The 23,410-nt window shown below is 50.5% G+C and overlaps 1 protein-coding gene and 1 long non-coding RNA gene across 4 annotated transcripts in view; both read left to right on the top strand.

Annotated features, from left to right (window-relative positions):
• The window catches only part of LOC139789402 (uncharacterized), a 99,973-nt gene that overhangs the window by 6,190 nt on the left and 70,373 nt on the right, over positions 1–23,410 (top strand). Inside the window, exon 1 of one of the 3 annotated variants that reach the window (XR_011723163.1) lies at positions 20,019–20,254. The exons of the other annotated variants lie outside the window; for them this stretch is intronic. This is a non-coding gene — a long non-coding RNA (uncharacterized lncRNA). Of the gene's footprint in view, positions 1–20,018; positions 20,255–23,410 lie in introns of those variants that run through there. 3 annotated transcript variants of the gene reach the window in all.
• FOXD1 (forkhead box D1) lies at positions 9,191–12,406 on the top strand. The gene has a single exon (XM_071730928.1). It carries the CDS (start codon positions 9,771–9,773, stop codon positions 11,037–11,039), a length of 1,269 nt encoding a protein of 422 aa, XP_071587029.1. The 5' UTR covers positions 9,191–9,770; the 3' UTR covers positions 11,040–12,406.

Consider the following 23,410-nt stretch of genomic DNA (forward strand, 5'->3'; position numbering starts at 1 on the left):
CCCCCCAACCCATCCGCTGAGGTTTGGTCCTCCCTCGCTAGGCTGGCTGCCACCACCACCCTTCTGGCGGGTGCCCTTTCACTTACCTTCCATCTCGGGTGTATTTCGCTTTGATTTTGCACTCTCTTTTACATCGTCAGGCACCTGTGGGCATCTGTCTCCTCTTCGCCATCCCGCACGCCTGTCCCCCGTGCTCGGCTGCCCCCCAGAGATCTCCTCCCGGAGCCGTGTTTTCCATCACTGAGGTCTTGACATGCCCTTTTCCTGTGCCGCCAGTCCCCCTGTTACCTGAACCCTGCTCAAGGAGCAGAATGCGCACCTCCGAGGCCGTCTGAGTATTTGTAAACTCTGCTTCTCAGGGCAGAGATCCACAATTTCAGATCTTCACAGGTTTGCTAATGTGTTTCAGTTTGTTCTCTCTGAAGAGTCTGGTGGGACTAATCTCATTTACGGGGGAGCTCTCACACACCTGGCTCCAAAGATTGTTCTCACCTTGCAGATCACAAAGCCCTCTTTGCAGGGTCTGCACCTGTGTTGCATAGCAGAGTGCAGGGAAAGATTCCTGGGAGAAAACACCTGGCTTTCCCATCAGTGCCACACGTGCTCATTGAGTGATGCAAAGGAGGAGCAGCTGTACTGCTCTGTGGTCCTGCCTCCATCAACACCACAATCAAACCAAACAGGCCTTCTGGCACCATCAGAAACACTACTGACCTTGCCATCTCATCCTGTATTTTAATGCCTTTTAAGCCAATTCTTCTCTGTAACGTCCTCAATAAACTCTTCCCTTTGTTCTTGTTTCTGTGAGACTATATTAATAATTAATTAATCCTTCTTTATTGATCAGCATTAAGGCTCCCCTGTTAGTAATTCGCAGAGACAGGACTCTGCCAAGGTTGGGCTTTTCATGTGAGTGTAAATTTTATTTGCTCTCATGAAATCTCACTGGACCCGAGTTAATTTCTACAGAAGACTGTTCACTGTGTAGAAGTGAGACTTTCTTCACTAGTAAAAATGAATTACAAACCTGAAACTACTCCATCTAGTGGTGATAGAACGTCTAAGGGAGGAGGTGATTCAAAAGGTGCTGCTGAAGAGAGAACTTTACCTTCCAGCAGACTAACAACACAGACAACAATTAGAGGATGATCTAACAGCTATAAAGGGTGGCGGAGGTACCTGCAAAAATTTTGCCCAGCATATCTGTAAAATTGAAACAGGGAATCAGTTTGCTCAGAAAGGATTAGGGGGAAGCCCATGTGATGGTATCTGCACTAGTGAACACAGTATCTAATTCAGAAGAATAGGAGCAAAAAAGACTTTGGGCAAGGGAAGACCAGGGGAGGGATTTAGGGATAAAAGAGTTTGTTCTGAACTAAAAAGAAAACTTAAAATTTTTTTGTGAGATGAAATTGGCAAGGTTCCTGCAGCAAATGTGTATAGAGCCAAGACAGTAGAGGGAAAAAAAAACAACAAAACAAACATCCTAGATAACTGCAGGCTATCGAAAGCAAAAGCAATAGATACTTCATCTTCTTTATCATAATCTGCTGTATATAAGAAATATTTCAGAATTACTAGCCAAACTGATGATTAAAGACATGCAAAATGCTTTAATAGGCTGAAATGCTGAAGTGAAAATGAGTCACAGAAAGATTATCCCAAGAAAGAAGCTGTAGAAAGTACAGTCCCAGCAGTCAGCATAGAATTAGCTGAGCTCAAATTCCCTCGTGTGAGATTTCGAAGACAAATTATGCTGAAAACCACATCACTGAGCTGTATCAGGAATCAACTGAAGTAGTTTAAGAACTGCAGTTCAAGGCATTGTGTATGATTTGGTTACATTTCCTGGATCAAGCAGCAGACTTGCAAGTAACAAACTTTGCATCAGAGAAGAAGTATTTCAGAGTGCTAAAGTAGTATTGGCTTGCTTTCTCCAGTCTTTCTTGTGTAATTGCATAATGGGAAACATAAACCTAAACCTGGATTTAGTTGAAGAACTTCTGTTGAGAAGTGAGACAGATCCAAAGCCTGTTGATGCTGAAACGAAGCCTAAATGCAGTAAGAATCTTCTTGATTTCTGAAAAAGGGTGAAAATTAGGATCTCAGAACCATCAAAGAACATACATTGCTAAAGCTAAGTTCATTAGCTACAGAGAAGCAGCATAGGAGTGGAAAAAATAAACCAAACAGATCATTAAAATAATTACTCGGGAAAACTGTCTCCTAAATTATGTGGAAGCTTAAAGGAAGATGAATGACAACATCTGCCCTCAAAATGCCAGTGGAAGAGCTCTCCCAAAAGACATGGCCAGTGCTGCATAAGTAATAACAGGTTACATTGAGAAGAGGTGTTAAGTTAGTATCATATTCAGGAAATGAATCACAGGTCATAAACATAAGTGATCAGGCTAAAGTGAAGTAATATTTGTTCTGATTGCCAGTGACTGCAAAGAACATATACTCAATGTATTTTCAGGCAGTGAAGGAAACCTGTCTGATACTCAACCTCTCATTAGGCAACATTTGTTCAAAAGAATGCTGTATTCAGCACCCAAGAAAGCAGAAGTGTATGGCATATCAGCAGAGCACCACAGGGAACAATAACATTAAACTACTCCAGGACATAAAGGGAAAAGTGCTAGGTTATTTGAGAATATATGCATATGAGTTAGTAACTCAATTAAAGCATTATAGAGTACAGGGGCAAAAGTGTTGTGAGAGGTACAAATGGAAACAAAACCATCTCTGAAGGTCTAGACATAAGACTGACTGAAGAACTCTTAACATTTTAAAGAGATACTAAATATATAAACATTGAATGGGAGCCCAGTGCTGTTTGCTTCTTGTATATTACAGTGTTGTACCACATGCTGGTGAGCTTTATGGAGTAATTCCTAATAGACTTCAGTGTCAAGGAAGAGAGCACACTCCCCAGCAAACAGTATCCTTTTCTCACCATGTCTGTAACTCTTGAACTCAGGAACCCAGAATACCTGGGCTTCAAGCCACATCACAAGCCTTTCATGAGCTGTGGGATGTCTCTCTGTTTATAACATCCTGCAGAGAGTAGTCGGGGAAATGCTACATGAAGAATCCCCTGCCTTCACTCAACATGGTTAAAACAGGCTTTGCTGAATACTTGGGAGTTCATGTTAAGCAGGCTGTCAAAGGCTGTCCTAGAAAGGCTTTTGTATTATACTTAACAATGAAGCTCTCGCTGAAAAATGAGCTAAAGTCAGAAGTTACTATACTGCTCCCTGGCTGTGAGTGAAGATAATACCTTAAATTTATGCACAGATGTCAATTTATCAAGTTATTCCTGTAGATACTTCACATACAGAATTCAGGAGAACTTGATCATTTAAGCAGAAATGTATCGATACCTGCTAAAACAATTAGTTGCAGGTCAGAAGTGTTGTTAAGACATGACCCAAGATCAGCATAGTCCCACTCAAGGCTGGCACATTCAGCCCAACATGACTCAGGACTAAATTTGCCTGCTTTAGATGTGTGGCTGACGATGTGCCATCTTTGACTAAAGTCTTTGCAGCTCTGAGGGTGCGATTAATTCCAGATTTTGCCATTTGCTCTCTAGGCCTCCTAGTCCAGCTTGGTGGTTGGCAGGACGAAAGTGGTGAGTTCAGGTGGCCAGAGGAGAGAAGGCTGGACAAGTCAAGGGTCTTCCTCCTTCTGCAGCAGCTAGCTGTCTTTTCTGCTCAAGCCCTGGCAGGAACCTACTTAGTTTTAGATGGAAAAATCAATCATCTCCATCTTTGATCACGGTATAGCTTACCCCCAAGGATTTCTAAATTAACAGAGAGCATAGCTGCCAATATTTACTGCATTTATGAATGGGTTCATTCTCCTTGAGGACTTACTGACATTGTTGTAGAATTAAATGGAAAATATCTCAAATATCTGAGACATTACACACAACATCTCCCTCCTAATTTGCCAGATTTTATGGATTAGGGGTTTATATAACATGTTGGAAAGGCTGTCAAGACTCAATAGAGGAGTCAGGAAATAAAATGTAACCCTAAAAAAACATGATAGGCTCATGCAAAGAGTATTCTGCTGTATCAGCTCTGTTGGCCAGTACTTCAATTTGAAAATCAGATATCCCTCCACTGGTATCAGAAATACCAAAAATATCAGCAAATAATGTCTTAAAAGAGTAGAAATAAGTTGAAATAGCACATTTAGACATCTTGTGATGTTCCAGAAGATTATTACAGTAATAATCAGCCTGAATTGAATAAGAAAAGGGGGAGAGAATGGCAACGATTTTCATGGGTATGGTATTACTTCTGTGCTAATCCAGTGGTTCTGAAGCATAACCCCTCAGCCTGAAAAAGAGCTGACCAATGAAAAAAATTGTGGTAAAATGCACAAAGTCATGAATGGCAGGGAGAGAGTGGTTGACAACAGTTTTCTTTGCCTCTTCTGGTACAAAAATGGGAGTGCACCAGGTTAAATGAGCAGGTAACTGGGTTAAAGCAAACAAAAAGAGATGTTTCATACCACACATTGTTAGAGCTGGAGAACCATTTCACCACAGAATATATTCAGTGGTATAAAAGTACATGATTTCAAAATGTGACTGAATATATTCATAAAAGCATTTCCATCAAGGACTATTAAATTCAAATGTTATCTCTGACTTTAAAAAAATCCTGAAAGCTGGATTCCTTGCATCTAGCAATCAATTTTACATACTTGTCCTGTTACTGTGCTCTTTCCTAAGCACTTGGTATTGGTTGATGTTGAAGTCAGCTTATGCTGCTAGATGGGTCTTGGTCTAACCTAGGATAAATTCTGTGTTCTGTTAAATAAGAAGTTGAGGAGGGTTATGAGAACATTTAATCATATTTTACAAAAACTAGAAGTCAAAAAAGACCTTAAAGGAAGTGACTTTCACCTGTCACAGCAAATGTATCTGCCCTGTGAGAACTATAGGGCAGAAGGAAAAGAAGAAAAGAAGAAAAAATCCAAACAACCATGAACACGGTCAAGAAGAAAAAAACAAGTTTTGACAATGAAAGGGAGGATGGTGGGGTCATCTCCAAGGGTGACAAACTTTTTCAGCAGTAGGCACAGCAGCAAAGCCCAGGTTTTTCTTCAGCTTTCAAGTGACTGCTGCCCCCCCTCATCAATGAATTGCTTTGGGGCCTGGTCACACAGACACTGTTTGAAATCCCAGCCTCTGCAGAAGGCTTAAATGAGCTGTTACCTTCCTCCAAAAGTACACAGCAAAGGAAGTAGGTGATAAAGTCACAAAAAAGTGGGGCTAAAATGGCGTCTACTGTGATGCTATGCAATGGAGACCACAACAGTTGCTGCAAGATCCCTGTCTGCAGGCAAGACCCTGGTCTGGGTGTAGACACCTACAGGGCCATGATAAAAGTGTAGCCTATGTTGCTGGAGCCTTGCAAGGTGCAGCAGGCCCAGAGAAAGCTTTTCAACTACAGCATGTGTAGCTGGTGGCCAGGCTCTATCTCACTTCCACAGTGGTGCCTAGACAGGCACTCAAAAATCTCCCACGGATGCACACTGCTGCTAGGCACCTGATCTGTGTGGTGATGAAGGCAGGTATCCTTCTGCATGGTCAGGGGCAGCTACAGAAAACTTAGAGCCCCTCAGCTAGTGTGCCAGTGTGGCTGCTTGGGTGTGCTTTAAATGGTGTCCAGGGTGCTATGATTCTGAATAAAAGGTCAGGGAGGGTCTCTGGTCCCATCTATCCTCTGTACCAATGTGGGCTCCTGGGTGCCCTGTTTGGGCACAGGCTCTCCATCTCTACGAGGGTGTGTGGCCTGGGGTGCTGTGTGAATCCCAAGGGACACTGTTCCCCAGAATGAGGGAGACATCAAGGGGAAGAGAAAGAAGTCCACTCAGTTTGGCTCCTGATGGTGCATCACACACACATCATCCGAGCCAGCATTCCCCTCATCAAACCACCTTCATCAGCAGAGACCTGCCAAAATACCCAGTCCTTTTACAGGGGGATGAAGCTTTGGAGGAAAAGCTCCAGTCCTGCAAGAAGTGTGGACACCAGGGGCCCAGCCTTGCTATGGGGAAGGGGCGTATGCTCAAGTGAAGTATAGGAACCACCAGGACTTCTTGTGTAAATTACTACACACTAGTGCTTTGATTCCATGTGTGCACCACACTGACAAAATGTGGGGTGTTCTGTCTATGCATGCAGGAATTGTGTAAGATAGAATTAAAATTTGTAAGCCCAACCAATAAAAAAACCCCAAACAAGTTACTCTATCTGTGTACTTGTATTTCACATCTTTCTTCTGTGGTACTGGGGTTTTAGGTGCAAGTCAGATTACACCATTCACATTCAGCAGGAAATGATGGAAGAAAAGCCCCTGAGGCCCTGGACCCGGGTGGCTGTTTCCCCGGTGGGTGTACGGCCCAGGAGGGGGGCAGCCACCCTGCCTTGGGGAATGCGGATCAACAGAGCACCGCGGTGGGGTGAAAAGGTGGTCAGGGAAAGTCCATCCTAGACTGAGGGGCCCAGAAGTGGACCAGGACTCGAGGTGTGGCCTCATCAGCGCTGAGTACAGGGGCAGAATCACTTCCTTGGACCTGCTGGCCACGCTGTTCCTGATACAGGCCAGGATGCCATTGGCCTTCTTGGCTACCTGGGCACACTGCTGGCTCATGTTCAGCTTCCTGTCAATCCAAACTCCAAGGTCCCTCTCTGTCTGGCTGCTCTCCAACCACTTTCTGGGGGGCTGCTTTGGGGAGGGGTTCACGCCGGGTTCCCTGTCCCGGCACACGGCTCCCCGAAGCCAGCCAGTCCGCCTCCGCCCGGCGCTCGTTACCGGTAGGTGGCATCCCCCGTCCGCGCAGAGCACCGCCAGGAGCGGAGTGGCGCGGAGCATCGCGGGGCCGGCGGCGGTGCGCGGGACAGGGCAAACCCCGCGGCCCCGGGGGCGTCGGGGTCCCTCCTGGAGGGAGGCCACTCATCGATGCTGCTCGCCTTCCTTCTCTTCTGTTTTGGCCTTTCAAAAAGGCACCTGCCGGATCGGGACGGGAGCGAGAGGAAGATGCACAAAGATAAGCCGCAATCTGCGATAACAACAGGTCTTAATTGTCCGCACTGGGGTTGCCTCAGCGGCCCCTTAGAAAGAAAGCCTGTCCGCCCCCCTCGGAGACGGATGAGAGCTTACCGTCTTGCCCAAATCTGCCGAGAGGGTTCCCAGCACCCCCCCTTCTTCCCACCCGAGGGCACCCCGGCCGGCCACGTCCAGAAGGACCTGTGCCCCAGCCTGGGCCCTCCCGATATGCCCGGGCTTCGGTGGTCCCGGGGAGCTGGGACTGCCGAGGAACGGCAGAATTCAAACGCGCTTGCGAAGCACCGGCGTGCCCTGAGTAGGCGTAAGCAGGAGATCGAGGGCTCCGCTGGGTTGTTGCTACAGTTCCTCCCCATAAATATTTTGACTGCTCCGTTCTCCCTATCTAAAAGCGTGTTTTCTCCTTGTAAGATGTTTTTAAACGTCCGGGCACATCAGAAAGTACCAGGAAAAGAACAAGAACAAGAATAAAAAGAACAAAAAGAGGGTAAGAAGGGAAAATATGACTCTGTGAAGACGAGAAACCACTCTGAAAGGAAAAGTCCTCTTTCTGCCTTCCTTTTCTGTAACCTGCCCTAGGACCCTGAAACTAAATCAGAGGCGTTTTACTTCTTGTAAACTGTAAATATAGAGTGACATTATCTTTCTACAGGAAAAAAATAGTAAATAGTAGTTAGGGCTTGCTCTCTCTTTCTCTCTCTCTCTCTTTTTTTTTTTTTTTTTTTTTTTTTTTCCTTTCTCCCTCTTTTGTAACTTTTGGTGGTATTCTCTTGCAGGCGCTTAGTAACGAATAAAATGTAAATAGGATTATTTGGAAATAGTAGAAAGGATTACGTGGTAAATCCATGGAACTGGGTTTTAAACAGGGTTGCTTGTAGCTTTGGACAATATATCGAAAACTTTGTTCAAGAACATGGTCTGAGCTGTCTGATACGCAAAATTCAGCACTAAGGACTCTAAGCATCAGTCTGCCCTTCTCACGACGATTTCTGCCGTATCATGAAATGCTTTCCAACTCCTCTCAGCCCAGTCGGATCCTGATCAGGGGTTATCCTTCCAAAACTGGGACCAATGGAAAATTTCCAACCTTTAATTTTTAAGACCACGGTGATAGCATTTATGTCTAAGTTCGTTTGTCTTTTTTCCCTTCAAGCACGAAGAGGGTCTTCACTCTTCTGCTGTCCTTGCATGTGTTACCTGAAACTGGGAACGGCGGGACTTAATTTGTAAGATATCCTGTGTAAAGCTTTCTTGGGGGTGTTGCTCCTACACTCAGAGCAGAATTCGCATCTTGAGGTCGGTGGATTGTTCTCCTTTGCATGCGAAAGAGGTAACGTTAACCCTGTTAGTGTTTCCCATAATGGGGGGAGCTGGCTCTCTCCCGTTAGAAACAATAGTCTTGCAAATAAACTGTGAGATTAGCGGTGTGCTTTGGAGAAGGTTCTCGTCGAGAGATATTTTAATTCTTAAATGAATTAAACTATGGAGGGGGAAGAGGAAGGGCGGAGGATGGAGGGGAGAAGGGAAGGCGGTGTGGGTGTGAGGGGAAGAGACATCTCTAAACTATCCTGTGGAGAGAATTCTGAAGTTTATTAACGCACCACCTCTCTCCTCGTCTTTTTTTTTTTTTCTTCTTTTTTTTTCTTTTTTTTTTTTTTTTCTTTTCTTTACCTTTTTTTTTTTTCTGTTCTTTACCTTTTTTTTTTTTTTCTTCCCACGGGTAACAGGACCCCCTGGGGGCAGCCCAGGAAAACAGATTTCTCGACACCCTCCTGCCGGCTGCTGGGAAGATGTCCTAGCACTTTGAGACAGACTTGATTTTTGTTTGTCTGGTTGGCTTTTTTGTTTGTTTTTTGTTTGTGGGGTTTTTTTCCCTGTGTGTGTGTTTGTCTTTATTTCTCCTCTCTTCCACTAAAGACGTCCTGGTCGCCTCGCGGCCCCCCCAAGAATCCCTCCTGGAGAGGCGAAGGCGGGGACCGGGACGGGCGGCGAGGTGCTCCTCGTGGGGGGGGGGGCAGCCCGCCGCTCGTCCCGCCACGCTCTGACGCTGGGAGCCATGTGATGGTCCCCTCGCTATAAGGCGGGGAGGAAGGCCGCCCTCTCTGGGACTCGGCCGCAGCTTTTTCACCGTCTTTCCTAAGGCCCGGCAAGCCGCCCCCTCCGCCCTCCCTCCTCGCCAGCCTCCTCCCCTCTCCTCCTCCGAGGACTAGGCGCGCTCCCTCCTGCCCCGCATCCATTAATGTCTGGGGGCTGAGGTGAGGAGAAAGAAGGGGGAACCGACTTTCAGCAGCGGCGGCAGAGCCCGGCCCGGCCCCTAAATCCCGACCCCAAGCAAACGAAAACCCCCAAAAGACCCCCAAGAGGGGGAAGGGGGGAAAAAAAGAAAAGAAAAAATAATAAAAAGAAGAAGAAGAGAGAGCGAGAAATTCAAAAAGCAGCGAAAAATAACCCGAAACAAAACCCAAGCCAGCCACCGCCTCCGAGCGGGCGGTGCGAGCGCTCCCCCGGCGCGGCAGCGGCGCTGGGGGCCGGCGCGGCTCGGAGCGGCCCGCCTGCCCGCGGCGGCGGCGGGGCGGCTCTCAGCGGAGCGGCTCGGGGGCCTGGCGGCAGCGGGGAGGGCGCCCGCCCGCCCGCCGCGCCGCGCCTGCCGCCACCGATGCGCTGCCCCGCCGCCGCGCCATGACCCTGAGCTCGGAGATGTCCGAGGCGTCGGCGCTGGCTGAGGAGACCGACATCGATGTGGTGGGCGAGGAGGACGACGAGGAGGACGACGAAGAGCCGCAGCCGCGCCGCTGCCGCCGCTCTTACGCCGAGGACGAGGAGGAGGAGGAAGACGACGAGGATGATGTTGGCGACCTCCACGACGACGCCCTGCTGCCGCGGTCGCCCGTGCGCGGCGGAGGCGGAGGCGGCGGCGGCGGGGCGGGCAGCGGGGCCGGTGCCGGCGGCTCCCGGCCCCCCTCGCGGGGCGGCCCGCAGAAGGCGGCGGGCAGCGGCGGGTCGGGCGGCGGCGGCGGCGGCAGCGGCGGCGGCGGTGGCAGCGGCGGTAGCGGGGCAGGCGGCGGCAAGAACAGTCTGGTAAAGCCTCCCTATTCCTACATCGCCCTCATCACCATGGCCATCCTGCAGAGCCCCAAGAAGCGGCTGACGCTGAGCGAGATCTGCGAGTTCATCAGCGGGCGCTTCCCCTACTACCGGGAGAAGTTCCCCGCCTGGCAGAACAGCATCCGCCACAACCTCTCCCTCAACGACTGCTTCGTGAAGATCCCTCGGGAGCCCGGCAACCCGGGCAAGGGCAACTACTGGACGCTGGACCCCGAGTCCGCCGACATGTTCGACAACGGCAGCTTCCTGCGCCGCCGAAAGCGCTTCAAGCGGCAGCAGCTCCCGGCTCCCGAGCTGCTGCTGCGTGCCGTGGACCCCGCCGCTTTCCTGCCGCAGCCCCCGCCCCAGCCCCCGCAGCAGCCGCCCTGCGCCTACGGACCCTATGGCTGCAGTTACGGCCTCCAGCTCCAGCCCTACCACCCCCACTCCGCCCTCTTCGCCTTCCACCACCCCTCCCCGCCACCCCGCCAGCCCCCCGCCGCCCCCGGCAGCGCCCCCGGCGCGGCGTTGCCCCCCGCCGCCGCCGCGCCGCCGGGCCCCTTGCTGCCGGCAGCGGAGCTGGCACGGACGCCCTTCGGCTACGCGCACCCGCTGGGCCCAGCGCTAGCGGCCTCGCTTCACGCCGCCAAGCCCGGCAGCGGCGCGGCGCTGGCCCGGTCACCCTTCTCCATCGAGAGCATCATCGGGGGGGGGCCCGGCCCCGGCGCGGGCAGCAGCTGCGCCTCGCAGTCGGCCGCCGCGCCGGGGCTGGCCCGCTCGCTGGGGAGCGCCGGGGGCAGCCTGCCCCCCTCCGCCGCCCTGCCCGCCGTCCCCGGCTTCGCGGCCCGGATCTCTAACTGTTAAGGGTTTGTGAGTCTTTCCGAAGGTAGGATCTGGGGTATCTCCTTTCTCCGCCGCTCGGCTGCCAGGCGGACGCCGCCCGGAGGGGCTGCGGGCTTTGCGCGGGGATTGAGCCGCGGGGCGCGGTATTTTTGCAAAGCCAGGTTTAGCTCCTGCACGGGTAGGCGGTCACGCTATTGGAAAGTTACTCCTTACTTCTTAAACAGAAAAAAAAAAAAAAAAAAAAGGTGATAAATAATGTCTCTAAACTGTTAAAGTTCAGAGATTCTCAGGTCTAGGAGCTTGAAAACAGTAATGTACAGGAAAAATAAAGGCTTGAAGGAGGACAGCAAAGCAATACTTTTTCATTTTAGTACACTTGTCTCATGTACTTTTATAAAAGAAAAGATTAACATGTTTACACAGAAAAAATTCAAGATTATAATTTCTTATTTTAACCTGTGTTTTGTATTATAATAGACTTACGGAGTTTTTTATTTTGTACTTTATGCGTATTCTTTACAAGGAATATTGTTAAAAATTACTGGCAAGTACTATTGTACCGTTTTAATGTAAAATTTTTACACATTTCAAAAATAAAATTTTTAATTTAAAAAAAAAAAAAAAAAAGGCAAAAGTTAAACAAAACCTAAAGACCAAAGGAGCCCAGCCAGACAATTGGCTTTGGACCCTTCCTTCCTTAATAATTCTCCCTTCTTTGGGACATTGATATTTTTTTCCTTAGGGATTAATAGCACAATAGCCAAGGAATTTTGCAGCTGGAAATTTATTATGTTGGGATTCGATGGAGAAGAAAATCAGAATATGATCTTTCCAGTCAAACCATTGTTAACTTTAGCAGAGAACGAAAGAGAAAAAAAAATAGAAAGAAAAAAATTAAAAGAAAAAAAAAGGGGGGGGGGAAAGGAAAAAAAGAGAGAGAATAGATAGAAATAGATCTCTCTTGCGGGAGTAAAGCCCAGCTTTGTAAGGCACCAATCAGGATTGATTAAAAAGAGAGTTTAAAACTATTTTTGTGTTTTGGGTGTGTTCTAAATCACAACTGCATCACAGTTTGTTTTCCAAGAGGCCCAGAGGAAAATACTATTAATAAGGGGCACTTACTGTACTTCAGAGAGATTTGTCCTAGATTATTATATTTCTGTGACAATAATAGGGACATGTGTTTCTACTTTTCTATACATAAAATATAAAATGAACACTGGAATATCCTCCTGTGATGCGCTGATTAAGTGCACGAGCTATTGAAGTATAAGATATGTAAGTTTAGGAAACAAACGGTGAAAGCAGCATTTCTGATTCTGAACTCTCGTCTTAACCTGCACAAGGTCGATAGATATCTATTTCATAGACCTTTTTTTTTTTTTTTTTTTTTTTTTTTTTTTTTTTTTTAACCAAAAAGCCTGCCTCAAGTATTCGGAGCTCAGTCATGAAAAGAGAATCGCAGGTTTTAAGAGTAGGTGTGTGGTTGCTTGTTGTAGACTAGAAACACGCGTTTTTCAAATCAGGGAGACGCTTTTCAAGTACGACTGCGTTTATAACAATTTAGTGCGTTCAGGGATAAATTATGTAAATTTTCCTTAAAAAACGGAACGGGGGTTGGGGGGGGAGAAGAAGGTATGCCTTCTAGTGCCCCATGGAGTGAAAAGGGGAAGGCTGTGTGGTTATGTGTTTTTACATATCGAAGTACCTCGTTGCCTTGGTTTTAAGTATTCTCGTGGGTAGAAAAGTGATGCCTTACTTTTTTGTTAGTAGCAATGCAGCGTTAAATTAGTGCTTTTCAGAAACTGGAAAGACGGGACATAAGATATCTGTTGGCCTCTATTTACCGTCCGCAACTGGAGGGACTCTTTTGGTGCCCCAGATCCCTTAGAAGACGGGGATGTAGAGTCTCATTTAATTTCCAAAACTAGAGGATAAAGATCCCAGAGCCACAGCGTTCTTGCCCTTCGGAGAGACCGCATCCTTTTCACGAGGGACCGATTAACTCACTTTCCCCGGGCCCGGCCGGGGGGCTGCGCCGGGCCGCCACGGTCCAGGGCGGGGTATCGAGGTCTGCTTAGGCCACCCGCGGAAAGAGAGATAAAATCAAGCAGGGGGGCCGGTTCGCGAGGGAGCGGGCGGCTGTAGACGTGAGCGCCGCTTTCCCCGTGGCGGGATGCTGGTGGTCCGGCTGCTGGCTTCTGGAGCAGCGGCCCGAGGCAAGAGGCCATGGGAGACCTTTGTGCTGTCCCCGTGGAGTTAGACGGGAAGAGCATGTTCCGGCGGCCACTCTTGCTTCTCTTGGTTTCCCCGAAGCAAACCCTGGGGAACCCGGAGACCTTCCCTGTGTGGGGTCGGCCCGGTGGGCCGCGGGGTCCTATCGTGCCCACTGCCCTTGCCTCGGGTCTTTGCTCTCTCTGCTGTGCTCAAAGCTGTATGGCGAGGAAACTTCTCAGACACTTCTTCCTCCCACGCTTTACGCCGGTCGTCTGCATGCCGTGCGGAGAGGGCCTTCGCCTGGGAATTGCAAATGGCAATACGTGGTGTAGCTTTATTTATTTTTAGGACCTGAAAGGGGGCTGCAGTGCCAAGAGAAGACTCCTTGGCCTGGTTTGTCTGAGTCCGCGGGCCGAGCCTCGGGGCCCGGCGGTCCCGGTTCCACAGGCGGCTGCGCTGCGCGGTGGATGGCGGCGCCCCGGCCGGAGCAGGTGCCGTCAGAAAAAGCACCGTCCTTGCAGCACTTTGATGGGCTGGCAGCACCGCCGGGCCGCAGCGACCCATTCTCATGCAAATGGCCCGCAGTGCCCCCCCGGGTTTCAAGGAGAACAGAAGGGACGTGTAGTGCTCGCAGGGACGGAGGCCGGAATAACGATTCCTCCAAAATAGGCTGGACCCTAATAAACAAACTGGTGGGACAAACAGGATGGTGTCTCCTCCTTCTTCTCCTCCCGGCTACAGAGTGTGGATTCATTAACCCGTCTCCTTTTCTCATCATATCCCCGAAAGGCTGAAAGACGAATTACTGGAGCTGAATTGGGAGGGGATTGCTCTGTGAAGGGGCTAATGTTTCAATCAGTTCCTCCAGAAGGACCACACAAAAAGAAACTTTTGAGTTTATGGTGCTATTATGCAGAGTTTTAATCTAGGGATAGATTTAGCCAAATGTTATCTATTGGGAATTTAATGAAGCCCTTATGTATTCAATCGCTTTTTATGCCACACACAGTGTCTATCCAGAAACGTTTCCTTCCACATATTTCTTTGTTTCTGTTGGTTGATTTATATATTTTTAATTAGATTCTTAAAAATTATTTCTTTTCAAACATCTTGTATAACGTTTCTCGCAAGCAGGACTGTGTTAGATCCCTTCCCACATCCCCTATAAAAGAAATTTCCCTTTCCCTCCTTCGTTTCGAAGTTTAGTTTGCTCGTCCGCTCACTGAGTCCTTCCCTCCACCTCGTGCAGAGGGGCTCGATATTGCGCCGGCTCTGCAGGTACCGTCATGGGCTGTGCAGGGCAAGCACATCCTGTGGGGCCGTCCGAGACCTGGGGCTTCCGTGCGCGGCTCCCCAGCCCTGAAGTCGGTCTCCTCCCAAACTTTCTCCATCCTCAACTCATTTGGGCCATACATTCACTCCTGATTATTTTTCTGACGTAGAGGGGCACTCCTGGAGGAGGTAGGGTGTGCACCTCTCGCCCTTGCAGGCTGGTTTCGAATACCCAGGGCCAGCCCCGTCCCCGAATCCGGGAAGTGAAAGGGGGTTGGGGTGAGAGCCTCACAAACTCTCAGATGCTCCTTTTCTTGCGGCACTGCTGGCGAGGACAGAGCCCATGGTCGCCCCCGCCGAGACTGAGGCCTGTGTGAGGGATCTGTCGGAAAGCAGGTCTAGTTTAATAGTCCCTTGGCAGGGCCTGGAGGCTCTGCTCCGTATGTAATATTTTCCATCATTACTTACAGTAAGTACTTCAGTAGTCTCTGATAATATTATGTTTGACAGAAATTATGGAAATTATGATCGTGGCCAAACGCTCCCTGCCTTAGGACTTGCTAACCAAAGCAGATCCGGTTTTCAGCTTGTTACCAGCGGCTTTCCCATCCGTAGCGAAGTTTCTCTTGCTTCCCTTTCGCGCGGCACCGGGCCGCACACACTGGCAGGACTCGGGGACAGGCCGACCTCCGCCGCCCCTCACCCGCAGGCCCCAGTGACTTGCAGCAGGTGACTTTAGGCTTTCTCCGCCCTTCTCCGTAAGTCTTTTCCCCTCCGCAACCCATACCGTGAGAGCCACGTCGAGCAGGCACCGTGGGCCCTCCGATCGTGGCCCCTACCTGCGCCGCAAAGCACGATTGAGAGGAAAGATTCGCGGCTAAGTGTGTGCAGGAAAATGGCACTCCTGACGCCGACGAGCTGCGTGCTGCGGCAGCAAACGTGCTCCTTGCCTCCCCGGGCAGATGGGTGCCCACTGATTTGGGGGTAGGCGGAGACTTGCAGACGAAGCCCCCAAATCGGTAGACCCCTTATTCCTGTTTTTCCTTTGCAGAACAGCGTCTTGCTCTGCCGCTGGTCGCCGCCCGGAAGGGTCTTGCGGGCTGTCGGCCCCGCAGCCCCACCGGCCCCCCTCTCCGCCATCCGGCCTGCGGACCGCGCAGCTCCCGGCATGACCCAGAAGAGGAGAGGCAGAGGCTGCAGGTCTGGGGGGTACGCGGGGAGCCCCGCGGCGATTTACACAACGGGTGGCACCGCGGGCTGGAGCGCGGTAGCTCAGCGGGGCAGAGCCTCAGCGGCTGCGGCGCTGCCCCACATTGATCCAGCCCCTGGGACCAGGAAGGCACCCGGCAGCGGCTCGGCAAGAATCACCGCGGAAGGTGAGCCTCATACCGAGATGTGCCTTTAGTGCAGGGCTGCAGCTCCGCGGGGCAGGAGAGGAGAGACCTGGAGGATAGGCCCCGGAATTCCCAGAAAGCATAAAAAAAAAAAAAAAAACCCTCAAAACCAGAAAAACTAAAACCTCCCTCCCCCCCCCCCCCAAAAAAAAAAAAACAACCAACCCACAAACCCCCACAAAAACCAACCAACAAACAAAAAACCCCCAAAAACCTAAACCAAAATACACACACACACACAAACCACCCCAAGGCTCTGCAGAAGAATTTCTTTTCTTTATGAAATGCCTAGCTGATTTCAGAAATTATATTGCTTAGCTGAATTAATATGGAAATCTGTGCTGCTTTTTTTAAAAATCAAAATAATATAACTTGCTCTTTCACTAAACCACAAGAGACCTGTTGAATTGATTCTAAGTTTCCCTTTCGCTGATGGAGCAAAACGGCATGCAGAAGTCTGCGGGGCCCCATATTTAGATGATAAATTATACAATTTATGTTGGAAGCAAAAAGATAAATAGAAATTTTAGTTGTTGCATTCATTCGTTGTCTGAAGCTCGGAAAGCCTTATCCACGGTCACTCCGAAGGTATTTGTCTCCACTCCGCGCAACAGAAAACCATCTGCCTGCATCGAAATATGTGTGCATGTTTGGGCGTGTGTGCCCGGGACACGGTGCTGCCACTGGCCCGCGCCCACGCATACAAAACACTGCGGTGGTCTCTCTGGCGAATATCGACGCTTTGGAAAGTTCTTGTGAATCTCGGGGATATGGCTTTTCCTAGCGCGATAGATGTAGGTCTGCTTCTCAGCTTTAATTACGGGAGGGCACACGCACACCTGAATACACGAAATACATTAAATATACACAATCAAGACAAATGAGGTGTCTTCCTCGGGTTTTCTTTTCCTAAAATAAACACTGTCACGTTTGCTTATTCAGGAACCACTAGATGAAACTGATAGTTTTCTAATAAACGTGCATACAGTGAAATTCCACCTGTCGGTTGCACAAAGGGAGGAATAAAGGAAGGACAGCCTCATCGGATAGATAGTTCACAATTAAAGTAGCTATTGGTGGAAAAAAAAAATAATTGTCAAGTGAAGAGGGAGGAAAGGGAGGTATGCTAAGTGACTGGCCCCTCCGAAAGCGGACGGGATCGGGAATTATGGACGGTGGCAAATAGGTTTTTATTCACTCCAGTCTCTCTCCGCACAAAATCCCGTCTGGTGCAGCACGGTGGGTTCTGTCAGACAACCTGGAAGTTCTTAACTTCTCTTTCTTCTTGAAGATGGCGCTGCGTGTGGGGCAGCGCACATGAGCGGCTGTCTTCGTACTGTCCCGCAAGCTCTCGACAGTCCCGCCAACCCCAGACCGCGGACCTCGTCCCCCCTTCCTCCAGCTTCTGTATGAGAAGCCAAAGGGCGGCCCTTCTCTGGAAATTAACCTCTTTAGATCACTTTCAACATTACTCCCCTCGTTATGGCTCTTCCCCCCGGTGTTCAGACAACTGCCGCTCGGGACACGTTTTTCAGGGGACACCCAGGACCGGCTTGCTTGCTCATGGAGCACATACCTGACCCGAGCACCGGAGCAGAGCTACCGACAAGCGATATGTATGTCTCTGCTTTTAAACTGACTCCCTTCTCCTCCAGCCTCCCCACCACCCAGAAGAAGCCCGCAACAAGTTGCTAACACTCGGGCAAGCCAAACTCAGCGTTACCACAAGAGCCAGCCTCGGAGCTGCTGCTGCGCCTGCGGCTGCGAGAAGGCGCGGTTAGTCCGGGCGAGAGGCGGAAATCGCCGGGGCATAGACGGGGGCGCTGCGGGGAGCCCCGCTGGAAGGGAAAGGCTGCTCTGTGCCTCCTCCTGGCCACGGGCTGGCTGCGCTGGGCACCCGGCCGCCCGCCGGCAGAGCATACCTCAGCTCCTGTTGAGGGAGCGCCCTGGGTTGACAATCCGCCCTGACACGGACAAACGGTGGCCCAACCTGGTCCTGCCGTCGGCAGCCAGGAGGGGCATTTGGATGTCTCCGAGGGGAGATGGGGAAAGGGGGTGAGGGGAGGAGGGGGGGAGGAGAGGGCGGGCGGGGAGCCCGGTGCCGGCGCTATAAATCCCTCGGCAATTCAGTTCTGCACCTTTGATTTGAAAAATCGGATTCCTTGAGTGGAAACAGTTGACAGGAACCTAAAAGGATTAGCTGCATTCCACACAGGATCATTTTTACTGGTAACATTTTGAAACGATTGATCCCTCCCAGACCATAAACAATGTCCAGAAAAATGATCTAACGAGACTTCCATTGTTTCCTTTTGTCTACGAATCCCCTTTTGCTAGCATTTTGGTTAGGGACTTTGACAGGCAGAGTCTTAATGCCACTGCCCTCTCCCCCTTTTCCCGAGAGAAGTATTGAATTTGAAATCGCTCAAAATTTGTTCTGTAATCCCAACCTGCCAGAGAGCGAGCATGTGTGAGGAAAGGCAGGTAGGGGGAGGGGGATAAGAAGAGCGGGCGGAGTGTTGGCTCAGCCTCCGCAGGGTGCCGAAATGAGAGGTGGGGGCACTTCCCTCCAACATGCTTCTCCGGTGGGCTTTTGTGCCGGCGTGGCGGAATACAGAGAAAAAACCCACCGGTGGATATACTCGCCCGGGCCCTAGCAAGGAGAACGGCCACGCGTGGCCCCGTTCCCCTCCCTTGGCCCGAAGGAACGCACGATCCCTCGGCCTTGCCTTGTTCCCCCCTCTCCGTCCACACCCCATCCCGCCCCCTGCTCTCCTCATCGTCCTATTTGCGGGCAGGAGACTTACCAGGGTGACAGTGGAGGAGAGGGGCGAGGAGGCCCTGCCCTACCGTGCTGGCCGACCGATTTTTCCTCTGTTTTGACACCTGCGCGCATTGCTCCATGCTCCTCTCTCTGATTTATAGCCCAATTAAAGGTTCAGCCTTCCTCAAGCCACCCGCACTGCTTTCCTCGGCACCTTCCTCCCTGCGAGGCGGCGGTGGTGGGCTGGAATGTAGGGCGGAGAGCCTCCTCAGCCCCCTGCTTGCCCCTGCACCCCAATCATACCCCTATCATGCATCCTTGCACAAATGTGGCCTCGACAGGGTCTCAGCCAGTCGCCGAACCCGGTGACAGCCGGAGAAGCCATGGGCAGAGGCGGGGGCCCGGAAAGCAAGCCGCTTTTTGTCGCCTTTCCCTTTTTCTTTCTTCCCCTCATCGTGTGTGTGATCCCAGGGGAAAGCCGGTGGGGGCCGAAGCGGTGCCTCGACGGCGCGACCCGGCCCGGAACTGTGCCGTGCAGCGAGGAGCGCTTCCAGCCCGGGACAGCAAAGATACAAACCCACTGGAGGAAGAAAAACCCGGCCAGGAAAGGGACCTCAGTTATGTGCCCCCTTCAATAAAGAGACAGCAGATCCAGCCCCTCGGATTCTTCGGGGCTTGTCCTGTGGGTCAGACTCCGGGATTATTGGTCTCTTTCTCAATTTTTTTTTTTTTTTTTTTTTCCTCCTTTATTTCTTTTTCCTCCCACAGAGAATAAGCCGCTCCCCGGTGCAGATTGGCAGCACTAAGCATCTTCCTAACTTAACTCTGCCTTCCTTGCATCTATCAATCCACCTTTCTAATTAGACCAATTAGAAGATATGTGGAGTGTTGCTGGGTCCATAGACTAAACTGCTTAGGGCTTGTGAAAGGAAGGCTGAATGCCCGCCATGGGAGGTGGCCATTCAGGGGGACAGTAACTGTTGCTACATTTATGTCCTGCCATTGAAAAGAGCTCTGCGTAAAGCTCGATTAAAATGTTTGAAAACTAATGCCACCCTGGATCCCTCTCTAATTAGCGGGCCTGGATAGATCACCCTGAGCAGTCAATAGAAACTCCTTCCCGGGCCTGGCTTTTCTGTTGAGTAGAATTACTTCTCTCCGCCATCACCCTGCCCCCACCTCTAAAAGAGAAGGGCTGGGAGGGGGGGCAGGAGGAGGGTGGAGGAAGTAGGGAAAGGAGGGGGAAGAAGAGGAAGAGAAAAAGATAACGCAGCTATAAAAACGATGTGCAGAAAAATGGCGTTAGGCCGAAGTGTTCCTCCCTTTTCTACTCGCAGGCCCTGGTTCTCTGTCATCGGGAGTTTCTGAGCAGCCGGAATGCGCCCGGTTCCGCCGGAGCGATAAGGTCTGCATTGGGTTCCCCAGCGAGGGGTGAGATCAGCGAAGAGGAAAAGCTCGTCGCCGTACTCCCGCCGCCCAGCGCCTCCGCGTTGCGTGCGCAGGTGCGGGCGCCGGCACCGGGCTTCCCACTTTGCTTCTCTGCCCGTCCCGCTGTGCAGCGTCGGCCTGGGTCCGAAAGCAACAGCAGGGTAAAAAGGGGCGGAGGGCGGGTGGGGAAAGGTCAACAGCCGGGGGGGGGGGGGAGGGCGGCTCCTGCCCCCAAAACGCTGTCTGCGGGAAGTCCAGGAGAAAAGGGTGTTTCGGACTGGTCGCCGGGTGGGATGAGTGAAAGAGGGCTGGAAATTTGTCCAAGGGGTGCCACATGCCTCCAGCTTGGAGCTGAGAACAGCCTCGCGCACCCAAACATGCACAGAGGATGCGTGCATCCCCAGGACCAGCTCAGGCGCGGGTTTTCTACCGCACTTCCCCGGGGATGTGCGTGGGGATGCGGGCTGTCCTCAGGGAGCCCTGCTCCCTGGGGGACACAGCCCCGGCGGAGAGCTGCGGTTTCTGAACACCTCGTAAATCTGCGGGGCCGCTGCTTCCCCGTACGATAGAAGAAGGATTTTTGTCCTCACAAACGCGAATGAAAGATAGACCCTGATTGGGGAAGAGAAGAGGGAGATATTCCCTTTATTAATACCAGCATGCTACACCCAGGTGCTTTAACTAGATATTGTTAGATATGACCGAAAGTGCCTGAAAAGAGATCGCACTCATGACTTGTCAGACGGGGAGCTTCCGACGGCCGGTGCCGAAGACGGCGCTCGTTCGGCGGGCCGCACGCCGCTTATGCCCGCAGACGAGGGCGCGGGGGGCGGCAGTGGTACCGTCGGTGCCGTCGGAAGGAAGGCGGGCGAGAGGGGGGGCTGGAGGTGCGGATATCAAACCGGAGACTGGTGATTGCAGCGCATCACGTCTCAGCAGAGTGGGTAAAGTTGGCGTGGGATTTTTTTTAAGCTTATTTTGTGAAAGAATGGCCCGACGAGCCCTTTCTGGAGAAACGGTTGTATCTGCCAGGGAAGAGTACCTGCCTCTCCTGCATTCCCCCAGGAGAGACCCCTTTGAGTCACTGGCGGGTGGGATCTCTCGGAGCAAATAACCACGTGAGTTCCAGATGAGCAGGCGAGTGGGAAGAGGGGCAGCCCCGCTGCATGCCCCAGGTCTGCAGCACTCTTCCAGGCTCGCTGTCCTCTGCCCTCGGGCAGACGGGGAGCTGCTCATGATGTACCATGTCTAGTTCCAGTCAGCTCAACAGGACGAGTCCAAAGGACAAAGCAGATCAAATATTTTCCCTAAGGGACATATAATCTAAAGCGAGTCCAACTCAGAGTACAGATTTGCTTAGCTGCAGAGAGCACATCTCTCCATTTAATGCTCTTGGAGGATCTCACTGCAGCTCTGCTGTGGTCCAAGGGGCGAGGGGCATCCCTGAAGCTTTTTTTCACAGCAAGAGGGGAGCCCCCACCGCCATGGAAGGGGATTTGGCCTGGGGTGACGAGCAGGGCACTCTCCCAGCTACCCGACCAGGTTGCTGAGGATATAAGGAAGGAGGCCACCCCCTCCCAAAAGGTGGGCTTATTGCTTGTCATTCCCGCTGCCCACATTGACAGCTTCTGGGGCCCTTCATCATGTAAAGCAGCTCTGGAGGTGCCTGAGAGATAGTCATGGGAGGGTGTCCAAGCTGCAAGGACCAAATGATGGAGTGAAAGGTAGTTGAAAGTTTGCTGCGTTTTACTCAATTTTAGTGTTTGTGTAATTTTAGAGGTTGCGGGATCTTCCCAGGGCCAGAATCTACATTTCTGGAGCCCCAGGGGAAGCCCTGATACTGGTGATCTCCCTCTTTTGGAAAATAAGTAGATGAAGGCTGAGGATGCTCCCTGTCCAGACCCAGGGACAGCTGCAGCTGTGTGCCTGGTAGTCCACTGATGTCAGCAGGTGGCTGAACTGTTTGTCTACATTTTACATGTTTCACATTGTTTTCCTCATGGGCGTTATACAGCAAGCTTCCTTGTTAGCACTTGGATTTTTTTTTATTATTTTTTCTTTTTTTTTTAAATCCTGATGTCCCTTGTGCAGTTGTGTCATTCACTCCAGGCTAGTCAGAAAGGGAAGAGTTGGGGGACTGGATGTTTTTAGGCCACGGGAGGATGAAGATAGGAGGGGAAGGTAGCGTAAGCCTCTCTGAAACGCAGTCCTTAGTGAAAATACTGTGCAGGCAGGGACACAAAGTCAAAGTCACCCCTGAAACAGAAGAATTTAATCCCGGGGGAAATGGGAACTCTTTGGGATAGATAGAGCTGTGGACTTTTAAAAACAGATTATTACTTTGTTTTTAATTCCACTGGGTGCTCTGGATAGAAGCAGGCCAGAAAGCGACCTGGCAGTGTGCTGATGCAAGAGGTCTCCCACCATCCTGCAAGGGGATGGGCATTCCCAGGGCTCCAAAGGCTGCTGCCACATTAAAGTGGGGCGCAGGGGGTCGAGGACCCCAAAAAAGGGCAGTTTTGGAGGAACAGATCTGCCCAAGCGAGGGGTTCTCAGAATCATGTATTCTCAGAAATACGTCTGAAAAGGCACATTCTTTGCCATCTACCACCAAAGTACCCCTGCAATCTAGCCATCTCAGTGAGCCAGAGCAATGTCTTTTCCCAGATGTTGATGGCAGAAAGAGATAAAAGGGGAATTAAAATAAATATTTGTCCTTCAGTAATGGAAGTTATTAAATTAACACCCCAAAGTTTGCGTGATTTAATGAGTTTTGTCAAACATTATTTTTTAAAAAAGAAAGATCAAAATATGTGAAGTTTTGCCCTCGGCTGGTGCAGTGGAGCATAAAAAAACCCTGTTAACGTATATCATCAAGCCACGCAAGCCACTCCTGAACACATATAACAGAAGGTAAATAGATTATTTTATTTAACAATCCTGACAGCTCATATGGAACAGAATTTGAGAGTTCTAAATATTAATAAATTCGTTCAAGTGGAGCAAAAGTTACAAATCATTAGCTGAAGAAAGTTGGCTTCCAGCCCACATTCTATAGGGGCACGAGGGAAGTGTGGTAACTGTGCTGTTGCTGGCTACAAAAGGACAATTTTTGTATATAATTTATTTAGATGAAGTGTGCAGAATGTTTTTATTTGTTCTACTTCTAGCTGTCTCACCTCTGTGTGAACTCCCCAAACCCAGATCTACTCCAAATACTTCTGCTCCCCCTTCTGCACACTTCCCTCCAACGTGTTTGCTTTGGCAACTTTCACGTTCTTGCAAACAATTCTTCCAAAGATATCAATCACTCTTGC

Source organism: Heliangelus exortis, chromosome Z, assembly GCF_036169615.1.
Source record: "Heliangelus exortis chromosome Z, bHelExo1.hap1, whole genome shotgun sequence".
Classification (NCBI taxonomy): domain Eukaryota; kingdom Metazoa; phylum Chordata; class Aves; order Apodiformes; family Trochilidae; genus Heliangelus; species Heliangelus exortis.